At 41.6% G+C, this 24,507-nt stretch overlaps 2 protein-coding genes across 4 annotated transcripts in view; one reads left to right on the forward strand and one right to left on the reverse strand.

The window, feature by feature from the left end:
* The window catches only part of myo1ea (myosin IEa), a 79,680-nt gene extending 77,034 nt beyond the window's left edge, over positions 1-2,646 (reverse strand). For all 3 annotated transcript variants that reach the window (XM_052090549.1, XM_052090532.1, XM_052090541.1), the window contains exon 1: positions 2,396-2,646. In XM_052090549.1, the coding sequence (XP_051946509.1) occupies positions 2,396-2,398 (3 nt within the window). In that variant the 5' untranslated portion in view covers positions 2,399-2,646. The remainder of the gene's footprint in view (positions 1-2,395) is intronic.
* A 4,109-nt stretch (positions 2,647-6,755) lies between these two features.
* Positions 6,756-24,507, forward strand: part of mtmr10 (myotubularin related protein 10) — a 47,817-nt gene continuing 30,065 nt past the window's right edge. The window contains exons 1-3 of the mRNA XM_052090619.1: positions 6,756-7,263; positions 7,752-7,812; positions 22,948-23,084. Coding sequence (XP_051946579.1) covers positions 7,207-7,263; positions 7,752-7,812; positions 22,948-23,084 — 255 coding nt within the window. The 5' untranslated portion in view covers positions 6,756-7,206. The remainder of the gene's footprint in view (positions 7,264-7,751; positions 7,813-22,947; positions 23,085-24,507) is intronic.

Consider the following 24,507-nt stretch of genomic DNA (forward strand, 5'->3'; position numbering starts at 1 on the left):
ACCCAAATACACCAAACAGTGAAAAGGAGAGAGAGAAGTCAGATATGTCCTCAATATCTCTGGCTGATATCTCACCGAGCACTTCATTAGGAACACCTGTACACCTAATTATTCATGCAATTATCAAATCAGCCAATTGTTTGGCAGTAGCGCAATACATAAAATCATGCGAATACAGGTCAGAAGCTTCAGTTATGTTCACTTCAACCATAAAAATGGTGAAAAATGTGATCTTCGTGATTTCGACCATGGCATGATTGTTGGTGCCAGATGGGCTGGTTTGAATATTTCTGTAACTGCTGATCTCATAGTGCATTTATCAAAAGTTTTATTAATCATATCTCTAGACAAATCTCCCTGAACTGAAATTTCTCATGCACAGCTGGTATACTTCAGAAAATTAGGCACTGTTGTGTATAGCAGACAGTCACCGCTACTTCAAATTTAGGACTTTGGGCTGTCATGAACAAGATGAGCAGTCTCATAAAGAAAATGCTGACATAAAACTGTAGTCAAAACAAAAACTGTTAAAAATTCCCCCTATTTTATTCATTCCAGAGATTGCTCTATATATGCCTGCGAGTTACAGGGCATGGCCTCATACCTTATATTCTATAATTAGAAATGTGTGAAGACGTCACAGTCATGTCAATATTAAAGAATTAACAGCCAGTGACTTCATTGCTGCTCTCACTAAATCATACAGGCCATCTCCAAATACTGATTTCTCCACTTTTAGTGTTGGTACACTTTGACTATCTTCTAGTGTTGGTTTCAGCCTAATTTATAGAAGCCTTCAGTACATCAAAATCCTAACACATGACTTACAATATCGGTTTGCCAAAAAACTTCACAATGTCTTTAGGAACCAAAATGAAGTTTAAATGACAATATTTTCAATCAAACACACCAAATCCCAGAGACAGCATGGAGCATCTACTGAAAGGCATCACATAAAGTGGTTTGTTCCATTTGTGCAAAGCCCAAGGGAAAACTAGTTCTACCAGCTGCATAGCTCGAAGAGAATGTCTCTGTGAGTGCAGATGAGATGGTTCAACCTGATTTACTTGTTTTTCACCTGATCTGGATCTGTTCTTTATCATTTGACAGCATAGAAAAGACAATGCATTTGAGAACATTTTTAGATGTTTTTTGAGATATTGAGATGGGATTCAAGGCTCTTCAAAACACAACACAATCAAGTGTTACATAGATGCCTAAAATTGCTTTAGGAGCTATGAAAAACAGTGCAGTGTTTTCTCCATAACAAGAGAAATACACAGATATTCAAAGCAGAACCTAGCCCATCTTTATGGGCATTAATAAGGAAGTGCATTTCACATGTGATTACACATGCATTCTCTATGTCCTGTAATCTCCATGGACAGTAATATGTGTCCTTTATATTTTTCCAATATTATGCAAGACTGGGCCAGGTTGGCGACACCTACCTTTTCATTCATTAAGAGTTAAGAACAACAACTGCAATGTGTGTTGTTAACTGTGGCATGCTGATCTGGTTAAGAGCACACAATATAGTCACATCTCTCCAACACACACAAGTATTACATTTGATACCTAGAATTACCTTCAGGCAGGTGAAATTACCAAAAAACAATTAGAAAAGTAACATTATAATTGCATCAAGTATACTGTTCCTTAATAAACTACAAAGATCCTCAAAAAAGAACATAGTGGCAAAAGAACACAGCATGTGGCAGGACATTATGATGCAGGGTTTATTAGGACAGTAGATGAACCTGTTTGGGAGGGCAAAGTGAACAAGAAATGGAAGGTAAACAATAGCTGAATATGACACCCAGCTGAGGGTGTTTCTCCAGTTGACTAGCCTTTACATACATTCCAATTTCATAATAACAACTAAGAAAGTCTGCATTTGAACATATGCATAAGGTGCATCAGTAGATATAAATCCTTGTCCAACCTTATTTTGTCTTGAGTAAAAAATAAACAAATAAATAAAAAATCATGACTTAAATGAATAATGTTTTCAAGTTTTCAAGTCTCGTATAAGCACATGGGACATTATGATCTTAAAGCTGTTTTACCTGTATATCTTGTGCATTTTGACAATTTGATGTCAGTTACACATCATTAGCCTTACAACTTTAAGTTAAAAGTCATATTTGGGATCAGAACATTTCTAGTAAATTCTATTAATCTAGAAGCTGTTAAATTCGTATAGTTAATTGAGCTTTTTGGTGTCTCGATGACAACAAAATTGAGTTCAAAACAACAGTAACAAGCAGCTGTTATTGTCTAAATGTAAACACTGATGCTGGGGAAACAAATTTAAAACAGGAGCCGAATATATGTTGTTTTTCCACTGTAATAAACATTGTAAGTGACTGAGATGATACATATTTCAACTCACCATATTTATTATTCCTTTATCAGACCGCAGCTGATGTTTTTTTTATAATCCGTTTTGCAACTATCTATTAAAATAAAAGAAACCTTTGTGGAAGTATCAGGGTGATGCCACGATCTCCTTTTTCTCTGCGGATGTCAAATGTCTCCTCAGGACCAGTGTCGCCGCTTCATTCTACTGTATACCGCACCGGGTACTCTCAGAGCGCACTGTACTGCAATGAGCGGCTGCTCTAGAAAGTTAAACTTTGTGGCTGCTGGTTGACGGACGGAATGAACCAGGCTTGAAACAACCCATAAAAGGAGAATTCGTGCTTTGGAGCGCCTCCCTGCGCGTCATTCCGAAGGGAATCCCACCAGATGATTCGATGATTTCGGGTGTATTAAAGCGTGTGCTATATGCGCAGTGAGGCTGCGTAAAATACGCTCAAAAAATTATTTTAAGATATAGGCTACGCATTTCATTACAACTTTTTATCAAATGTAATTTTGTCTTAAAAAATAATAATAATGATTTTTTTTTTATATTAATGTAATAAAAAAAATACACAGTAGATTTATGAAATTGTATGATGAAAAAAAAAATACATTTCAGCTTTGTAGGCCCTTACAATGCAAGCATATGGTGACCAGAACTTTGAAGCTCCAAAAGTACATAAAGGCAGCATAAACATAATCCACAAATCTCTAGTGGTAGAATTCAAAATGTAAATTCTTTCATCATGCCATCCCAGAACAGACCAAAATGGAAATCTCTTTAACCCCTTATTGGTTAAATAAATATGGAAACCAACAACAGGATTCTCCTCTTATAATTTTTTCCAGGGTTTTAGATTGTGAAGTGTCTATATATTTTTAAAATAAAACTATTAAAAAAAGCATTCAACAAGTTTTAACTTTGTCATTCATGAAATGAAATGAAGCAATACATCCATCCATCCATCCATCGTCAACCGCTTATCCTGTGTACAGGGTCACGGGGGGCTGGAGCCTATCCCAGCTAACATTGGGCGAAAGGCGGGGGACACCCTGGACAGGTCGCCAGTCCATCGCAGGGATGAAGCAATACAACATTTTAAAATATATTTAATTTAATAAATACTGTAATAAAAATATATACATTTAATAAATGTATATTGATGTATAATGAGCACTTCAAACTAATTTTTATACTTTTATACAAAGAAATAAATTAAGATTTCCACTTGAGTTTCCAAGTTAGATATTCGATATAAAGTGTCATTCCGTTGCACTTTCCACAGTTGAAAGGTGGAAATTCAGACTCTCCGAGTTGAATGGAACACTTAATGAAACACAGCAACGACAGTACAGAGCATTGCGGCTTTCCACACAAGAGCAAACATTTGGGGACACACACGCAGGCATACACACACACACACACACACACACACACACACACACACACACACACACACACACACACCCACCAGGAGTGTGTGGCAGTGTACAGCAGATGAGTGTTTCAAACAGCAAGACAGAGCGCAGTAAAATGGAACACAATGCAGCATCTTCAAAACTGAACATCAACGTAACACGCATATTAAAACGCAATGGTTATGGCATCTCCTGTTCAGACAGTCACTAAAAAACTGGTGTGTGCTTACTAAGATTACTACATTAACCTGAAGGAAGAACAGACAGATGCGCATTGGGCACATTCTTTCAGAGTTATCTTCACATAATTACAAAATATGATGCATTACATTTTGATTATCCAATCTTTTGCACATTTTGTAACATACTATTTTATAACAGCCTATAATAATGAATAGACGATACACTGGAACAACAAGACTCAGTGCAGCAGACATGTTATTATATATACAGTTATGAATATGTAATTGCCGCTTGAGTACTCGACGAGTACTCGAGTAGACAAAATTACCAAAATGCCCATCCCTACATTTTACATAATATATTTATGTCACAAATCTTTATATTGTTACACATAATGTGCCATGAAGTGTTCAAAAACATCTAACGTTATCACTGCGTGAGAAAAGGGAGGTGTGGCGTGAGAGCCTGAGAACAGGTTAAATTGTGTGGCAGCCCAGAATTTAAAAGGAAGTTAGACCACATTTTGAGAGAAGCTTTTAATAGATTCAAAGTCCACCAACAGTAAGCGATGGGGTTGAATCTTGTAGCCGACTAACCAGTTTTAACAGACATTCAACTAAGCCACTCTAAAGCACAACATAACTAAATCAAATTGTGCTAAAGACAGTTTCAAATATATTGCAGCTATACAAGGCTTTGAGTAACTTAACTTAAAATATAATTTAAAATAAAAGTTGATATTTTAAAACTGTGAAACATTACTATTATTTTATAACCTATGTGGGTATTCTGAGTAAAGTGATGAATGACAGTAAGAAGAGATGGGATACTTTTTAAATGAATGGTAGAAAATGGAACGCCATCAACAGGTGTAGAAAAGGAAGTCCCGCCTTACAGGTACAAGAACCAATAGACTTTTAGATACAGACGTCGCTCGTCAATCAAATCAAGAACACGCATGCGCATTAGCTAGACATGCAAATTTATGATACCAGTGTTGTCAGATTATACTGCTGATTTGAAATATGTTTTTTGATCGTAATCTTGACCAACTGTTTTGGAGGATTTCGATCGTCCCCCATTCAAGACGATAGGAGCTGCACTTGTAGGCCTATGCTGCGTGTTTACAAAGGAACAGCTGGTCGAGAACGTTCCAAAGAAGGCCGCCGAGTGGACTGACATGCTAAAAAGTATTTGACTGACTTTATTAAGACTTTACGTGCAGGAATCCACTCGCTCCAACAGGTGGAGCCGTTACCCCATGAATACAGGCCAGCCCAACCTTATACGCAAGATACTGTAAGTATCTATGAAAAATGCAAATGCATTTGTTGTTTCGACCTTTCAACACAATTAATAATCGTTTAATGTAAGTTGAAGTAATCGACAATAAGTCTATTCACCACACACACACACACACACACACACACACACACACACACACACACACACACACACACACACACACACACACACACAGGTGGCCAAAAGTTTGGAATAATGTACAGTTTTGCTCTTATGGAAATAAATTGTTGGTTTTATTCATCAAAGTGGCACTCAACTGATCACAATGTATAGTCAACTGATCACAATGTATAGTCAACACATTAATAACGAAGAAAAATTACTATTACACTATTAATTTGTATTATTATTATTATTTGTTTTAAATTTTCAGAACTTCTTAAGCTACTTCAAAGAGTTCTCATAAAAAAAAAGTCCTCCATGTGCAGCAATGACAGCTTTGCAGATCCTTGGCATTCTAGCTGTCAGTTTGTCCAGATACTCAGGTGACATTTCACCCCACACTTCCTGTAGCACTTGCCATAGATGTGGCTGTCTTGTCCGGTGCTTCTCATGCACCTTAGTCTAGCTGATCCCACAAAAGCTCAATGGGTTTAATATCCAAAACGCTCTTTTTGAATTACCTGTTGTCTAATGTCTGTGTTTCTTTGCCCACTCCAACCTTTTCTTTTTGATTTTCAAAAGTGTCTTTTTCTTTGCAATTCTTCCCATAAGGCTTGCACCCATGAGTCCTCTCTTTTCTGTTGTACATGAAACTGGTGTTGGGTATAATTCAATAAAGCTGTCAGCTGAGGATATCTTAGGTGTCTATTTCTCAAACTAGAGACTCTGATGTACTTATCCTCTTGTTTGGTTGTACATCTGGCCTTCCACATCTCTTTCTGTTCTTGTTAGAGCCAGTTGACCTTTGTCTTTGAAGACTGTAGTGTGCACCTTTGAATTAAATATAAATTTTTTGGGGCAATTTCAAGAATTGTATAGCCATCATTCCTAAAAACAATGATTGACTAACGAGTTTCCAGAGAAAGCTGTTTCTTTTTTGTTTTGTTTTTTTGTGTGCCATTTTTGACGTAATATTGAACTTAAGACATGCCATTTTTTTAATGAAACAAATAGCTTTCAACTGTGTTTGATACAATGGCAAGTTATTTTCTAGTACCAAATTAGCAATTTAGCATGAATACTCAAGGATAAGGTGTTGGAGTGATGGCTGCTGGAAATGGGGCCTGTATAGATTTGATCATTATTCCAAAGTTTTGGCCATCATTGCGTGTGATGGGGAGGAGTGAACTATAGTGAGCCCTGTGTGGACCCCATTGGGTTCTTTAGAAATATTATATATATATATGTGTGTGTGTGTGTGTGTGTGTGTGTGTGTGTGTGTGTGTGTACAATTATTATTATTATTATTATTTACAGGACCCAATGAGGTTCACTCCACTCCGCTAAAGCCCCCCCCCATAAACATGGCTGAACTGAAAACGGACGGTGAATTACCCGCATGCAGCAGCATCTACACAGGACTCAAACTATTGATTCAGAGAGACTGACTGAAAGAATGAACATGGCGTGAAAGTTTATTGTGAGGGGAAACTATTGCGTCAAGAGTAGCAAAAGTTGAGAGTTTGACAGCCGCTAACGAAGACACTTCAGCAGGACAGAGACTCAGATACAGCTGAACACTTCACTGCTGCTTGCACACAAAATACTGTTTTTGCGTTGAAGGAAATCATGGTATTGAACACACCCTCTACTGAACAAACCCTGGACTTACGCTCTTAAGTCACCCAAAACAGAGTTTAAACTGGCTCACAATTGACGTGTTTTTATTTATTTTTTATTTATTTATTTTTTTTTTTTATAAAAGATGTTCTTGGATGGATTTTCAGTTTGATTGTGTTTCGCGTCTTTATTTTATCGTAAGCGTAAATAATGTTTTCTGGTAAACAAACGAAGCCGACTTTTAAGTCCTATCTTCGTCCTCTTCAGGTAAGTGTACAGCTACAAAACACTAGCATGCTAACGACAACAAGCAGCTAAAGACAGATTCATAAAAACTTCCATGGGCTCAGTGCATATTTTATAAAGCTATATCACGACATATGTTTGAAATATTCAAATTTTTACTTTGGTTGACTGTGGTAAACTCTCTGTAATTAAGGTTTCAGCTGTTTACCAGGGTTATATTGTTGTTATTCACTGTAAACAAAAAAATACCTAAAGTGCCGTCCCACGACCCTGTTTTTGGGCATGTATTGTGCGTCTCGAATGTAAATACTGTGGTCCATTTATTAGATAATCATTAAGTACAATGGTGTGCATCAAAGTGCCATGTTATAATTACCATCTAATGTACTGTTCCGTGACACCACCACAGTACTTTTATTTGTGTAAGGTTAAAGATAAAGGTTTGTCTTGCATACTTAAAGTGGATAGGAGGTTTTGCACTGATAGTGTTTTTAATTTGTTTCACACAGGCTGATTTGAAGAAAAGTCCTCAACTGCCCACCAAGAAACTAGAAGCAAAACTTCTACCAGGTTAAGTCATTTGAAAATTATTTTCTCTGGAAAAATGCAGATGGATTAGATCCCACAGGCTACAAATTTCACAAACTTCGCCAAGTCGTTAAAGGGATAGTTCACCCAAAAATTAATAGTCTCTCATCATTGACTCATTCTCATGCTATCCCAGATGTGTATGACTTTATTTCTCCTGCTGAACACAAACAAAGCTTTTTGGAGCAATAAATCATCTCTGTAGGTCCATACAATGCAAGTGAATGGTGACCATAACTGTAAAGGTACATAAAGCACATAAAGCCTTCTGGGCAGGGGGGAGAATTTATAGTAAAAAAGGACTCAATTATAGCTTCTGAAGACACTGATTAAACCTCTGGAGCCGTATGGATTACGTTTATGTTGCTTTAATGTATTTTTTTAGCTTGAAAGTTCTGACCACCATTCACTTGCATTTTATTGACCAACAGAGCTGAGAAATCCTTCTAAAAAATATTGATTTTTTGTTGCTCTTTTGTTGTGTTCTGTTGAAGAAGGAAGGTTGTACACATCTGGGATGGCATGAGGGTGAGTAAATGATGAGAGAATTTACATTTTTGGTAGAACTATCCCTTTAAGATTTGGTTTGGAATCATAGATCATAAAGGGGTATGAGTGCCTTTGATTTAAGACTGCGGCTTGTAAAAGCGTAGTTATGTAGCCTAATTTTTGTAAACATTTTTACATGCTAATTGTTATGGTTCTAGCACATTGTGTTTTCTTTTTTGATTCACTCCACCACATCTTTGCACATTGAGAACTAACAGAGGGCCTCCTGTTAGTTTCCATAGCAATTGGGTTGATAGAAAGCGTATCTTTTCCGTATATTTACCACTGCATTAGCAATGAGCTTCTGCTGTTATGGGGTGAACATGTCCTGTGCTTTTTGCTGGAGTGAAGTGTGTGTGAAAGAGAGAAAGGAGACAGAAATTATGTCTTAAACTTGATATTCACAGATGTCCTTCCTGTATACGGAACAGTCGAATCCAACCCGTTTCCTGCACTTGTGCTGCCTCTGAATTTTTAATATGTGGCCTCACATAAAGTGCCTGTGATCTGCTCTGGTTTTTTTGTTGTGTTTGGGTTTTGATGCCAGCTGAAGTGTTTACAGAGGGTCTGAGATTCACATCTTCCCACTAGAAGGCATTTTGTTTGTGCCACACTAATTAATATGTGACTGTAAATAGAGCTAATATGCAATGCTAAGGTGATATCATTGTGATTTCTTTTTTTTATTTTATTTTTTAAATCAGCTCTTGTGCAGTGTGCACAATTTGGTTCTTTTATGCCAACATTTAGGAAAATTCTCAAATTGAAGCCTCAATCAGCCTAGTTGAATTTTTGCTGTAGAGCGATCCATATCATGACCACATTTGTCTTTGAGAGACTGTTTGATTACATCTCATCCTGGTTTCAGAAAGGTGCATCTGTGGTCATTAGAGATGACTCGGTGTAATGAAGACTCAGGTTGGTTTGGATCCATATGCGGCTTTATTGAGGCAGTAAACTCAGGTCGTACAGGCAATGGTCTAGGACAGGCAAACAGAGTGAGGCAGAGAGGCTGAGGCGTAAACAAGAACAGGCTAGAGATCGGGGCAGGCAGCAAACAGTCGTGGTAGGTAAACAGGCTAGAGTAACTGGGCAGGAGGCTAACAAACTGGAACGGGGAATAGCTAGGTCGGTACACAGATAAATGAGAGAGGTATCTAAAGTTGCTTGGAAATGTCGCCGGGGCTAAACAAGACTTCGCAAGGAGGGAACAAACAGACGTGGTTAAATAGAGTGAGGTAATAAGCAACAGCTGGGCGAGTAATCAGTACTCGGGTGAATGCGATCTCCGGAGGCTCGAGGAGGAGGCGCCTTCACCCGTGTTCGTGACAGAGCCCCCCTCCTGTGAGCGGCTCCTGACGCGAAGATGCGACCCGCGCCGAGGTCTTCCCCGAGGTCGAGGGGCCGGTCTCTCCGGGTTGGTCCGATGGAACTCTGTAATGAGATTTGGGTCGAGGATGTCGTTGGTGCTGACCCAGGACCTTTCTTCTGGGCCGTACCCCTCCCAGTCAACCAGGTACTGCATCTGACCTCGGTGGCGCCTGGAGTCGAGCAGCCTTCACACCAGGAAGGCTTCCTCGCCTCCCACGATAAGGGGAGGGGGTCTGAGAGTGGCCTCCTCTTCGCCCCCCGGGTCATCGGCCGGTTTCAGCAGGGAGACATGAAAAGAGGGAGAGATTCGGTAATTAGTGGGGAGCTCAAGACGGAAAGTAACAGGGTTAATCTTTCTAAGGATTCTAAAGGGGCCCACATACCTAGGGCTGAGCTTTCTGCAAGGCTGGCGGAGACGGAGGTCTCGGGTGGAGAGCCAAACCCATTGGCCTGGGGCGTATTCGGGTCCGGGACGGCGGCGACGGTCTGCTTGCGACTTAGTTCGGTCCACGGCCCGCTGTAAGTGGACGTGGGCCTGGTCCCATACTGCCTCGTTGCGCTGCAGCCAGTCGTTAACGGCGGGGACTTCCAAGGGTTCTCCGGACCAAGGGAAGAGAGGGGGCTGGTACCCCAGGATGCATTGGAAGGGGGTCAGTTTGGTGGATGGTTTGAGTAAGGAGTTCTGGGCGTACTCGGCCCATGGAAGGAATCTACTCCAGTCCGACTGGTTGTGGTGACAGTACGTGCGCAAGAACCTGACAATTTCTTGGTTCAGTCTCTCCGTCTGCCCATTGGACTGGGGGTGGTAACCAGAGGTGAGGCAGAGGTTGATGTTCAGGAGACGGCAGAAGGCCTTCCAGACCCTGGAGGTGAACTGGATCCCCCGGTCCGAGACTATCTCTTCAGGCAGACCGTAGAAGCGGAACACGTACTGGAACAGGTGTTCGGCGGTTTCGAGGGCAGTGGGTAGCTTGGGCAGGGGTATCAGGCGGCAAACCTTGGAGAACCGGTCTACGACCGTGAGGATGGTGGTGTGCCCCTGGGAGTTGGGTAGGTCGGTTACGAAGTCCAAGGCGATATGTGACCAGGGACGATGTGGAATGGGGAGAGGTTGGAGCAGTCCGCCCGGTGGTTGTTTTGGGGACTTCGCTAGGTTGCAGGCTGGGCACCTTTTGATGAAGTCAGCAGTGTCCTCGGGTAGGGTCCCCCACCAGAAGCGGTTACTCAGGAGACGGGTGGTAGCTGAGATTCCGGGGTGGCCGGAACTTGAGGAGTCATGCACCCAGCGGAGTACCCTCTCCCGGAGGCTGAGGGGTACAAAGGTCCGATCGGTAGGGCACTCAGGAGGAGGTGGGACAGAGACTTGAGCCTGGGAGATGTCTGACATGAGGAAGAGCGCGGGCGAGACGACGGGTTCGGCAGTGGGGTTTTGGACTGTGGTCTCGTGTAGACGTGAGAGGGAGTCGGCCTTGGTGTTCTTGGAGCCCGGGAGGTAGGAGATGTTGAAGTCAAAGCGAGTGAAGAACAGGGCCCATCGGGCCTGTCTGGGGTTGAGCCTCTTGGTGGAGCGGAGGTACTCAAGATTGCGGTGGTCCGTCAAGACCTGGAATGGTTGCCTGGCCCCCTCCAGCCAGTGACGCCATTCCTCCAGGGCTGCTTTCATGGCCAGGAGCTCCCGGTTACCGACATCATAATTTCGCTCGGCGGGGGAGAGTTTGGGGGAGTAATAGGCACAGGGAAACAGCTTGGGTGGGTTACCTTGGCACTGGGAGAGGATGACTCCAATTCCAGTGTTCGAGGCGTCCACCTCTACCACGAAGGGGAGGTCTGGATTGGGGTGGTGCAGGATGGGCGCAGAGGTGAAGCGTTCCTTGAGTTGGGCAAAGGCCTTGAGGGCTTCAGCTGGCCAGTGGAGTTTGGTTCTACCTTTCTTCAGCATGGCGGCGAGAGGGGAGGCAACTGTGCTGAAGTTGCGGATGAACCGGCGGTAGAAATTTGCGAACCCCAGGAAGCGTTGGAGCTCCTTTACCGTGGCGGGCTGAGGCCATTCCAGGATGGCTCGCACCTTGCGGTCATCCATGGCCACTCCGTCTGGGCTGATGACGTACCCCAGGCAGGCTACCGACTTCAGATTGAACTCACACTTCTCGGCCTTGGCGTACAACTGGTGCTGGATCAAGCGCTTGAGGACGGTACGGACGTGAGTGATGTGTTCCTCAAGAGAGTTAGAGTAGATCAGAATGTCGTCGATGTAAACAGTCAGACAACAGTTGAGCAGGTCTCTGAACACATCATTGACGAAGGACTGGAACACCGAGGGACTGTTGGATAAACCGAACAGCATCACCAGATATTCATAATGGCCGCAGGTGGTGTAAAAGGCGGTCTTCCACTCGTCTCCCTCCCGAATACGCACCAGGTTGTAGGCGGAGCGCAGGTCCAGCTTGGAGTAAAACTTCGCGCTCCTTAGTTGCTCCAGAGCAGCGGGCACGAGTGGCATCTGAATTTTACGGTGACGTCATTGAGGCCGCGGTAGTCGATGCACGGGCGAAGGGAGCCGTCCTTCTTGCCCACGAAGAAGAATCCGGCAGCTGCTGGGGATGTGGAGGGCCGGATGAACCCCTTGGCCAGCTCCTCCTCGATGTAAGACTTCATGGCTAAGGACTCGGGTTCAGACAGGGGAAAGACTCGGCCTAGGGGTGGTGTAGCTCCCGGCTTGAGTTCGATGGCACAGTCGCTAGGTCGGTGGGGCGGAAGTAAGGAGGCCTTGGCCTTGCTGAAGGCCTCGCTTAGGTCAGCATACACTGGGGGTATCTGAGCGGAGACGTCAGGCGCCTTCTGGACGTTGGAGGTTCCCACGGTCAAGGGGAGGACTGTTTTCAGACACCTCGCCAAGCAGTCAGTGCCCCACTGTGTGATTTGACTGTGCCGCCAGGAGATCCGTGGGTCGTGAAGATGGAGCCAGGGGAGGCCGAGGATTACCGGGTGGTGAGGGGAGGTGACGAGGTGCAGACAGATGGTCTCGGTGTGCAGCACTCCCACCTGCAGGCGGATGTCGGTAGTGGTGTTGCACACTTGATCGGTACCCAGGGGACGTCCGTCTAGGGCCGCCACTGCCAAGGGAGGTTCACATACAGTCAGGGGAATACCACGTTGCTTACAAAAGTCCTCATCAATGAAGTTACCAGCCGCACCAGAGTCGATCATGGCATGGGCATTTAAGCTAGATGATCGGTAACAGAGTGAAATGGGCACTTTCAGGCTGGAACTGGTTAGTGTGGAAGAGAGGAACAAACTCACCCCAGGTTGTTGTCGCTCAGGCGGACGCGTCGGGCAGTTGGAGCGGATGTGCCCGGCCTGGCCACAGTAGAGGCAGAGGCGGTTGGAGAGGCGGCGTTCTCTCTACTCCGGAGTGAGGTGGGTGCGGTCAAACTGCTTGGCGCTGGGGTGCCGGAGCGGGCTGCGGGAGCCACCTAGCTGGCCGTCAGGAACGGATGAGGTTGTTGACACGGATAGCCAGCGAGATGAACTGTTCCAAAGAGGTCCCCTCATCACGACACGCCAGCTCAGACTGCAGATCCACGCTCAGCCCCTGACGGAAGAGGAGTTTAAGGGTGCATTCAAGCCAGCCGGTTTGTGTTGCAAGGGTGCGGAAGGTGAGAGCGTAATCCGCTGCTGTGCGATTTCCCTGGCGGAGTGCCAGGAGTTGCTCACCAGCGCTCTTGCCGCATTCGGGGTGATCGAAGACGTCGATCAGGCTCTGCATGAAAGAGTCAAAGGAAAAGTGAGTGAAGCCCTGGTTGTGCCACACCGCGGTCGCCCAGTCGAGAGCGCGGCCCGTCAGTACGGAGCTGACGAAGAGAATCTTGCTCTGATCAGTCGGGTATATCGTCGGTTGCTGCGCGAGGAAAATAGAGCACTGCATGACGAAGCCTCTGCACTTCGAGGGCGTGCCGTTGAATTTTTCCGGTAAGGCGAGTCGTGGACTGGCAGCGTCTTGGGGAAGTGGGTCGGCGGCTGACGCTTGGCTAGCTTGAGGAGCCGCGGGTGCGGTCGCGGAAGCCGGTGCTGGCGCTGGTTGGAGTGCTGCCTGGACGGTGCGCATTATCTCCTCGATGGCTGAAGTGAGGCGCCCGAGCTGGAGCTGTTGCGCGGAGAGCTGGTTCGCCTGTGCCGAGAGTTCCTCCGACAGGCGGGTGATCACCGCTGGATCGATTGGTGGGGAAGTCTTCTGTAATGAAGACTCAGGTTGGTTTGGATCCATATGCGGCTTTATTGAGGCAGTAAACTCAGGTCGTACAGGCAATGGTCTAGGACAGGCAAACAGAGTGAGGCAGAGAGGCTGAGGCGTAAACAAGAACAGGCTAGAGATCGGGGCAGGCAGCAAACAGTCGTGGTAGGTAAACAGGCAGGAGGCTAACAAACTGGAACGGGGAATAGCTAGGTCAGTACACAGATAAATGAGAGAGGTATCTAAAGTTGCTTGGAAATGTCGCCGGGGCTAAACAAGACTTCGCAAGGAGGGAACAAACAGACGTGGTTAAATAGAGTGAGGTAATAAGCAACAGCTGGGCGAGTAATCAGTACTCGGGTGAATGCGATCTCCGGAGGCTCGAGGAGGAGGCGCCTTCACCCGTGTTCGTGACACTCGGGCATGGCAGCAATGAACTATCATGAAAACGATAATCAATAGTGATCTTGCATGATGTGACCTTTCACTTAATTCAAAATCCAGTGAAAATTACCTGACAACTAAACACACAAACAAAGAGGGAGCTTATTTTTTAATTTTGAAATTGATTACGTTGTGGTTTTGAGGGGTACATTGATTGTCAGAAACGTCTCATAGCAACCAAACTGATAAAACACTGCAATGCTATTGTTTCAATAATAATAAGCGTGTAATTAACCATGTTTTGAAAATCTGTCTCTGTAAAGCGTTTGCTAATCATGTTTTATTATCATGTAATGTAAGAACTTTGACTCGTTAATGGATATTATTTAATAAAGGTAACTAAAAGTGACTGTTTGTCACTGACTGTAATCCTCCCTGCGTGAAGTAACACGCACCTACATCTCAACGTAATGGGAGTTTAAAATTACTGCACGAGTTTCTAAGTTAGATGTCCAATATAAAGTGTCATTCCGTTGCACTTTCCCCAGTTGAAAGGTGGAAATTCAGACTCTCCGAGTTAAATGGAACACTTAATGAAACGCAACAACAACAATGCAGAGCATTGCGGCTTTACTTGCACGTGCGCGCGCGCGCGCACACACACACACACACACAGTCTTCAAACTGAACTTCATTTTAACATGCATATTAAAAACGCAATGGTTATGGCGTCTCCTGTTATTTGAAAATAGACCGTTCAGACAGTCACTAAAAAAACTGGTACGTGGTTACTAAGATTACGGCGGTAACCTGAAGGAAGAACAGACAGACGTGTGTTGGGCACATTCTTTGAGAGTTGGACAGCGAATCTTCACATAATGATAAAATGTGATTCATTATATTTAGAATCTTTTGTACATTTTGTAATATTATTTTATAACAGCCTATAATAACGAATAGACGATCCACTGGAACAACAATGCACAATGCAGCAGCCATAGCCGTTTGTCAGACATGTTATTATATATACAGTTATGAACATGTAATCGCCCCTTGAGTACTTGACAAGTAGGGCTGCAACTAACGCTTATTTTCATAATCGACTAATCTAATGATTATTAGAACGATTATTCATATATTCAGTTGATTATTGCTATGATGAATCATTAGCTCTTAACCGACTATTCAGCTTGTGCAAGGACTTAAAAGATTGTATTAAACGTGCTTATTAACAATAAAGAAGACAAAATCATCTTTATAAATACCTCTAAATGACATTCACTGAATTCCAAGGAAAAAAAAACGTTGTTATTAAGTTTATTAAGTGCAAAAATTGTAATCAAGAGTTTTGTCTTGTTTTCCACATATTCTCTAAAAGCAAGTCTAAATATCTTATATGTTGCTTCTCAGGTAAATGTAACTTTTTTTACGTAGTTTTTAGATATTTTAAAATATTTAAATATTGTATTCAACATTCCCCAATAATATTTTTTTCTTCTGCAGTATAGCTATTAATGTAAATAAAACAAAGGAGTTTTTAGATACTTTTGGAAAACAAGCCAAAAAAGACTGATCAAAAACTTTGTTGCAGTGTATAATGGGCTAAGACTACACTCTCTCACCTTTATTTTCACTTCGATTTATCTTTAACTCACAAAAGCAAACTTTATCTTCTTAATAGAGCAGCGTATCGCTGATTTACTTCACAATAAGATGCACACGTGATGCATAGGCTACAGTATATTATGATTCAATACTTCGCAATCCATCACGTTATTAATCTAGCTACAGCAAACTCCCATGAGGGACGGGCATCCCCGCGCCAGAGGGTGCCTCAGTCGGGTGCAGTTTCAATCTCTCCCCCTTCACGCGACTCATAGTCCTGGTGCTGATCGCACAGAGAAATTACATTTTTGTAATTTTTTTATGATGCACTTCCTTATTATTTGCACTTTAATAAATAATGCATTAAAGATATAATGCCAGGTTGTTTGCTTTTTAGATGCTCTGACATGCAGGTTTTGCTTAAGTGGAATGCCAGATCCACAGATCTGCTTTATTTCACAAAGACAGTGCTTCTGTATTTCCTTATTTTGCATTTTTCCATTATAATTATGTGATATATATTTTGTAATCACCGTTACCAAGCACGCTTGGACTGGGTGTGTACCCATCTACCTCCAAACATTATATATAGGATCTTCCTAATAGACGGTGTTTGGTCTGACTTGCAGTTTCAACATTGCAGTCTAAGTAACCTTGGTTTTTTTCCCTGCATTGACAGATTCAGAATGTGATGGAAAAAGATGATGACAAAGAATAGTCTTGACTGGAATTGGACAATTTCTTTGTTCCTAGAGGTGTTGGGAAACAAATAGAAAGGCGACTGTAGCACTGTTGCATCTGCTTTTGTGGGTTGGACTCTGCTTTTAGGCATTTACTCCTTATAATTAAGCTGCACAACACGGAACTTCCCTGTTTCTAAAATAGAAAAACTGTGAGAAAAGAAAAGCCTTAAATAAAGAATAGTTGCCTAATTTTGAGTTTGTGACCCATGATAAATGAACCTGAATAACACATGAAAGCCAGATGTTCTTATCAACGTATTAAATTACACAGAGGCAGCAAAGTACGTGCACTGACAGAAGACGTTTAATTGCAGGTAGCGAATATAATGTGCATGGTGGGTAACTGTGAGATGTCTCAAATTCGGAAGGACAAATGTCCAAAAACTAGGACAAATAATGTTATACACACAGACATGCTCTGGTAGAAATACACTTTATTATATTTTTAAGATCAAATGACAGAAAAGCCATCTATGCGCATGTCTGACTCATTGTTTTTTCGGAGGCACGCAGTCTCGTGGAACACGCGTATATAAAGGGTTCTCACTCTTTCTTTGTTTCAGTCTTCTGAAAAGTTTTTGCAAGAATAGTATCGAATAGAAAGGTAATAAAACACCAACATTAAACCTGCAACAACCCACAATAAATTATGCATTTGCCCAGACAATGAAATATCCGACCGGTAGCCATGATGGAGAGAATGCATGGATGAACTAGGTTCATTGCCAAAGAGATGTTGCCCTTCAAAACTGTTGAAAAGCCATCTTTCAAAAAGATTTTACAAAAAGAAACTCATTTGAATTGCACTTAATTTGTTTCAGTTTCATTTGAATATTTAGTTAAAATAAATATATTTTTTTAAGTTTACTTAAGACTTTTTAAAAGGCATGGGGAATTCCCTATTACTTTTCTCAAAGAACTACACTACCCATGATCCTGAGGGGGAAAATCCACCAATAAGATAATCGCGGTAACCAACTGGCTGCAAAAAAAGTTCAGCTGTGGACACTTGCGTCCATGACGCACTGTGAATGGTGCAGCAGAGTCCGTCTCCCTACGCTACTGAATATTTTGCAATATAGTTAAATTATTTTGATTTTACACTTTAAATCAATAGTTTTATGCTATCCAATGTTTTTAACTCTAATTAATTTGCAGTGGTTAGTGAGATTGTAGTTCCTTCTGTCATTTAAAGACATTAAATATACATACTAAAACATCTGTCTTTTGGTCTTCAGATTTTCTTTGCTTCAAATCAAAGTTTGTAATGTTGCGATTTTACGTTGGAGCTAGTTGATTTGATTAATGTCTTAGAACTGGGGATGCATGTGGTAACCATTTGCAGGGTTTTTCCTGGCTCAAAATGAGGCGGAGGTGATGCATACTGAAAAAAAGTGACATTAAAACATGAATACACTCCTAATGACCTGGCAACTGAACTAGTGTTAAATGTCAGCTGTTTATTAATTTAGTAGTAGTCTTAGTCCTGTGTCAAATGTCCTTTTTAGTTTTTATCATATTTAGTCAACCTTATCCTATTTTTATGAATTTTTTTGGTCAAGTTTTAGTTGACAAAGTCTGGGCATTTTAATGTAGTTTTAGTCAATGAAAACTGTTGACATTTTAGTCTTATTTTAGTAACATTTAGTCATATTGACATTTTAGTCACTGAAAACTGTAAACATTTTTAACCATATGAGTATTACTGATAAGCATTTGTCAATCTAGTCTATCCAAAACTGCAGACAGTGGGAGTGAGAGACGAGCGTCTTCGTGTTCGTGCGCATCACCCGGCGTATCTCTTTTCCCCCATTCTGATAGTTTATGTGAACATTAACTGAAGCTCCAGACCTGTAACTGCATGATTTTATGTATTTCAGCAGTGATTAGATAATTGCATGAATAAGTAGGTGTACAGGTATTCCTAATAAAGTGGTCCTTGAGTGAATGTGACTAGATGGCATGCTTTAGGGGTGTTTGGGGAAGGGTTATGGGTGGGAGGAATGTTTGGCAATATTTACAGCCATTTTATTTTACAGTATCTTTATATACATTCCTTGTTTAGTTTTTTCCTCAATCTTTGTTCTTTTTTGCTTATGTGCATTTTTATTTCTCATTGTAGTAAATTGTGTTTCTTTGGTTTACTTGTGTCCTTACAACATATTGTTTCATATTGTGCAATCTCTCAAAAAACAAAACATGGCTGTTGTCTTGTGAAAAGTGTCATTTTATAACCCCCTCCCCCCCCTCTTTGTCTGTTATTATGCCATTCAGATCCATTAACCTGCAGACTTTTGCAGCACAATGAAACGGGAGAGAATTCTTGTGCCGAACTTGATCTGACCTAAATGACGCCATGTCCTACATTTACACTATTCAGCATGTGCTCTATCCTCTCTTCATACTTAAGACGTAAATGAGCTTTGAGCCATTTACTCAGCTAACATTACGTTTAGATCGGATTGAGGCACAACCTTAACATCACTTGTTGTCCAATCCCAAGGTGCCCAAGAATGCTGCCCAAAGCGTACTGATGAAACACACATTTGGTCATTAAATTCTTGCCTGGAGGGAGGCGGCTGAGACCCTCTCGCCCAATCTTCCCGGTCTGGGATCTGGAGCTTGTACTAAATGCGCTAAAGGATTCTCCATTCGAGCCACTTCATGTGTTAATTATGTAATTACACCCCCAAATATCTGTTATACAGCTGATATTAGGCTATATTTATTTTACATAACTAATTAAAAATTAATTAAAATATAAGCTGTTAAAAGGAAATATTGGTAATGGATGCACTGCTTTTGGAAGACTTCCCCATGGTATCAAAAGTAGTTTTAATATTTTACAGCAAGGATTTCTTGGTTCATGACATTTTCGATTCCCAATGGCCATCCTCTTGGAAAATTATGCAAAAATGTCTTAAAAGTCCTCCATTGTTCAGTTTAAATGAACAATGCGCTTGAAAGTCATGCCTTAAAAATATATTGTCTCTAGGCCCCCAGTGAGCAAGCCAGATTGTATCATGGAACACAACTTCTTAAGATGTTAGTTTATGGAGAAAAACAACCTTGGGAGAAACCAGGCTCAGCTGGTGGATCCAGTTCTACTGTGGCTATACAGCATGAATATAATACCAATATTAGTTATAAACTCAGCAAAAAAAAAAGAAACGTTCTCTCAATTTCAACTGCTTTTATTTTCAGCAAACTTAACATGTGTAAATATTTGTATGAACATAAAAAGTTTCAACAACTAAAAAATAAACTGAACAAGTTTCACAGATATGTGGCTAACAGAAATGGAATAATGTGTCCCCTGAACAAGGGATCAATTTATTAACAGTCAGTATCTGTGTGGCCACCAGTTGCATTAAGTACTTCAGTGCATTTCCTCCTCATGGACTGCGCCAGATTTTCCAGTTCTTGCTGTGAGATGTTATCCCACTCTTCCACCAAGACACTTGCAAGTTCACAGACATTTCTGGGGGGAATGGCCCTCACCCTCCGATCAAACGGGTCCCAGAATTGCTCAATGGGATTGAGATCCGGGCTCTTCGCTGGGCATGGCAGAACACTGACATTCCTGTCTTGCATGAAATCAGAACGAGCAGTATGGCTGGTGGCATTGTCATGCTGGAGGGTCATGTCAGGATGAGCCTGCAGGAAGGGTACCACATGAGGGAGGAGGATGTCTTCCCTTTAATGCACAGCATTGAGATTGCCTGCAATGACAACAAGCTCAGTCCGATGATGCTGTGACACACCGCCCCAGACCATGACGGACCCTTCACCTCCAAACCGATCCCGCTCAAGAGTACAGGCCTTGGTGTAACGCTCATTCCTTCAATGATAAATGCGAGTCCGACCATCACCCCTGGTGAGACAAAACTGTGACTCGTCAATGAAGAGCACTTTTTGCCAGTCCTGTCTGGTCCAACGAAGGTGGGTTTGTGCCAATAGGTGACGTCGTTGCCAGTGATGTCTGGTAAGGACCTGCCTTAGAACAGGCCTACAAGCCCACCGTCCAGCATCTCTCAGTCTTTTGCGGACAGTCCGAGCACTGATGGAGGGATTGCGCATTCCTGGTGTAACTCGGGCATTTGTTGTTGGCATCCTGTACCTGTCCCGCAGATGTAATATTCGGATGTACCGATCCTGTGCAGTTGTTGTTACACCTGGTCTACCACTGCGAGGACGATCAGCTGTCCTTCCTGTCTCCCTGTAGGGCTGTCTTAGGCACCTCACAGTACGGACGTTGCAATTTATTGCCCTTGCCACATCTGCAGTCCTCATGCCTCCATGCAGCATGCCTAAGGCACGTTCACGCAGATTAGCATGGACCCTGGGCATCTTTCTTTTGGTGTTTTTCAGAGTCCGTAGAAAGATCTCTTTAGTGTCCCAAGTTTTTATAACTGTGACTTTTAATTGCCTACCGTCTGTAAGCTGTTATTGTCTTAACGACTGTTCCACAGGTGCATGTTCATTAATTGTTTATGGTTCATTGAATAAGCATGAAAAACATTGTTTAAACCCTTTAAAGATTTGTTAAGTGATTTGGATTTTCACAAACTTTTCTTTAAAATACAGTGTCCTGAGGTTATATGTGTAGTATATACAGTGCATAGTGGCAGAACCTCTACATGCAAAGGCCGGCATATTTTCCATCCAGTCACAATTCAAATTTTTTTTGGGACTATTGTGTAGTTTTGTCACGAGACTTGCAGCGATTACCTGCGACCTCTATATTTGCTACACTGTCTACATTGTAAACAAGCAGTGCAACATGTAACATTTACACGCTGTTATGCCTTCAGATACAAGGGAGCCTCTTATGCACTCTGTCGCTTTTTCTTTGAAAATATACTTGCATTTGATACAGTTTTTACATTTATTAATTTTGCAGACTCTTTTATGCAAAGTCAGTCTGGTTGTTTATAAGTTAGACTCAAGTATCTGCTATGTGCCATTATTTTTGTATTCATTGTGCATCTGTCTACACTGCTATCTGCATTTCTTTCTCATCAGCAGTCTAGACATATCTTCTGTTGTTTACTTGTAGATCAGAGAGGCTGAGCGCTGCTTAATCCCTGAATTTCAGCGAACAGACACAAGTTGACACACAAGGCATGCAGAGCAATAGAGACCAGTGCACGTCCATTAGCAAGCCTGGCTGCATGTGGAGCAGTCACTAAAAAAGAAAGATGTGTGAAATTTTGTCAGTTTGTGAGCAGGCATGTGTCTTTGTGAGTTTGTGAAACAGAAGATAATAAAGGGTAATTGTGGGTCTTAATGCTGAGGTCGTATGGCCCAACATTAGCTGTCAAACAGAGCCACATAGGATCTGGAGAATAATTATTTTTTATTAAAAAAATGTAAATAATAAAAAAAAAACATTCTTGATGTCAGCTGTCAGTATTTTGGTGGCTTGAATCTCTTTGTGAATCATTTACCAATATTGCACATGAGCTACAAAAGCTCCCCCTTTTTTGACACAGGGCCCAACCTCCATCTTAGTTGGCCTGCTCGCTGCCCTACTTCAACCTCTGAAAGCAGTCCCAGCTGTGAGAGAGAGAGAGAAAGAGAGATAAAGTGAGAGAGAAAGAGGCACTAACAAACCCTCCTTTCCTTGCTCACACACAAACTGCTCACAGCTGGAGTTTTTGATTTACTCTCCTCACTCTTCCTCTCAGCAACATGATTTGTAAAACATATACACATCTTGCTTTATTTTCTGCCTCTTATGTGTCTGGATGTTTCTTAAAGTGAAGTGAAGAGGAAGTGTGTTATGTTTAGAACTGAGCAAAATGTGGGTTTCCTTATTTCAGTGAGTTTGTGTGTGACCTGGTGTCTCACATTTACTCTCTGGGGAATTCAACCAGGGATAGAGGCAGACATGTTAGCCATAGGCATAAGACCCTCTTTAAAGCTGTAGCATGTATATATCTTGTCTTATTCTTTTAGTCTGTATACATCACATGATGGCAGTAGCCCAGTAATTTACAAGAATTCAAACAAATATTTTCCCAAAATATCTTGTTTATTCAAAATACAGATATTTCTAAATATTGTATCCATGTTGTATAGTACATTGTTTTTTTTTATGGTTCCAGCACCTACTTTTCCTTTTGAGTTGAACTCCGTTCAAACAGAGTAAAAAAGTGAACACCTGTTCTGCTCAGATGATTGTAGTTGTTAATGTTTCCTTTTGCTTACACTTCCTTGTCCTTGTTACAGGCGAAATAGTTGTGAACGAGGCGAACTTTGTGAGGAAATGCATTGGAGGAGAAAGCTGTCAGGGTGACCTATGGGGGAAACTTGTCTGTACTAACTTCAAGGTTTCCTTCATTACACACAATTCCTTGCCACGACAGGTAAGCATAGACTTATCTGAGTGTCAGTGCTCTGATTGCATTGATTTTCCCAAAACTTTGAAACCTGAAGACTTGCACATAGCATGACAATGCAACAATAATAAGCAGGGGACATAGATCCAAAGATGAGATCCACGCAACCCGTTTGTCCTTGAATAATGTCTCTTTTAATACACTTTATGTTCTTTACAGTCAGTTGTTGATCAAAAACAACAAAAATAAACGTTTAATTCTAATCACGCAGAGCATGGATGAGGTAAAGAAATCACACTTGTTAATATATGCTCATTTACTGATGCTTTTTACAGAACAGCTGGTTTTCTTAAAGAGACAGTACCGGTTTCTATCACATGTTCAACAAATCAGTGTAAATACTTGTATATAGTACAAATTAAGCATGTAAACAATAAACATGTAACAAAATTGTATGTATGCAATATAATATCCTATTTGCTAATAGAATACATAGATGTGTTCGTTTTTAGAAAATGTTAAATGTGAACAAAATAATGAAAAACTAATCAAATATAATTAGTAAAATTTATATTTTCATAATGTATCTAGTTAGAAAGTCCCCTGTATAATTAACAGCATTAACTCATAGAGAATTTCTATCATATGTAAGCAAAATGGACATTATTACTGAAATATACCCAAATGAATCGAAATCGGAATAGAATCAAATTGAGAGATTGTGAATCCAAATTGAATTGGTAAATCTTATTAAATACCCAACCTTAGAATCAGGGTTTCCGTTGTCCGGTAATTACCGGACATTGGCCGGTAAAAAAATTAAATGTCCGACAAAATTAAATCTCTCCGGTCAAATTGTCCGATTAAAATTGCCTAATAATACCGTCCCCCTAACACAATCTGAATTTGAGAATAAGCCTAAAATGTATAAAGCAAAAATACACCGATCTCTTGCTATGTTATAAAGGAACAGGCTCTATCGTTTGAAAGTTATGAAACAACATCGCATGCTGCATTTCAAATAAAGCGCACGCCTAAAACGGCTGCAATATAGACCTAAACAACGAACGATTGAGTGAGACGTTTCAAATATGGCCAGGCCCAGGCAGACTAGCTTTAAAAGCTTTTTTCAGAGGCCAGACGATGGTGAATCAGGAATATCTCATTATAGATAGATCAGTGCTTCTAATCCGCGCGATTCGTGCAGTTTTTTTTCTCTATCATCAAAACTGAATAGCCTATGTTCATCAGTGCATGGTTACAGTCTATATCAAGCAGGGACACGTTTGTGTGCATTTTATTTTGTGATTTCACCGAATTAATAGAGAGTCTCCGCAACGGCGATAGATTGAAACGCAGCGTCCTAGTGAAGATTGCGCAACTCGCGCAGCAGCGTCGTCCATGCAACTGATAGCAGCGGACACGAAGCTCAGCTTGATTTAAAAACAAC

This window comes from Xyrauchen texanus, chromosome 2 (genome assembly GCF_025860055.1).
Source record: "Xyrauchen texanus isolate HMW12.3.18 chromosome 2, RBS_HiC_50CHRs, whole genome shotgun sequence".
Classification (NCBI taxonomy): Eukaryota; Metazoa; Chordata; class Actinopteri; order Cypriniformes; family Catostomidae; genus Xyrauchen; species Xyrauchen texanus.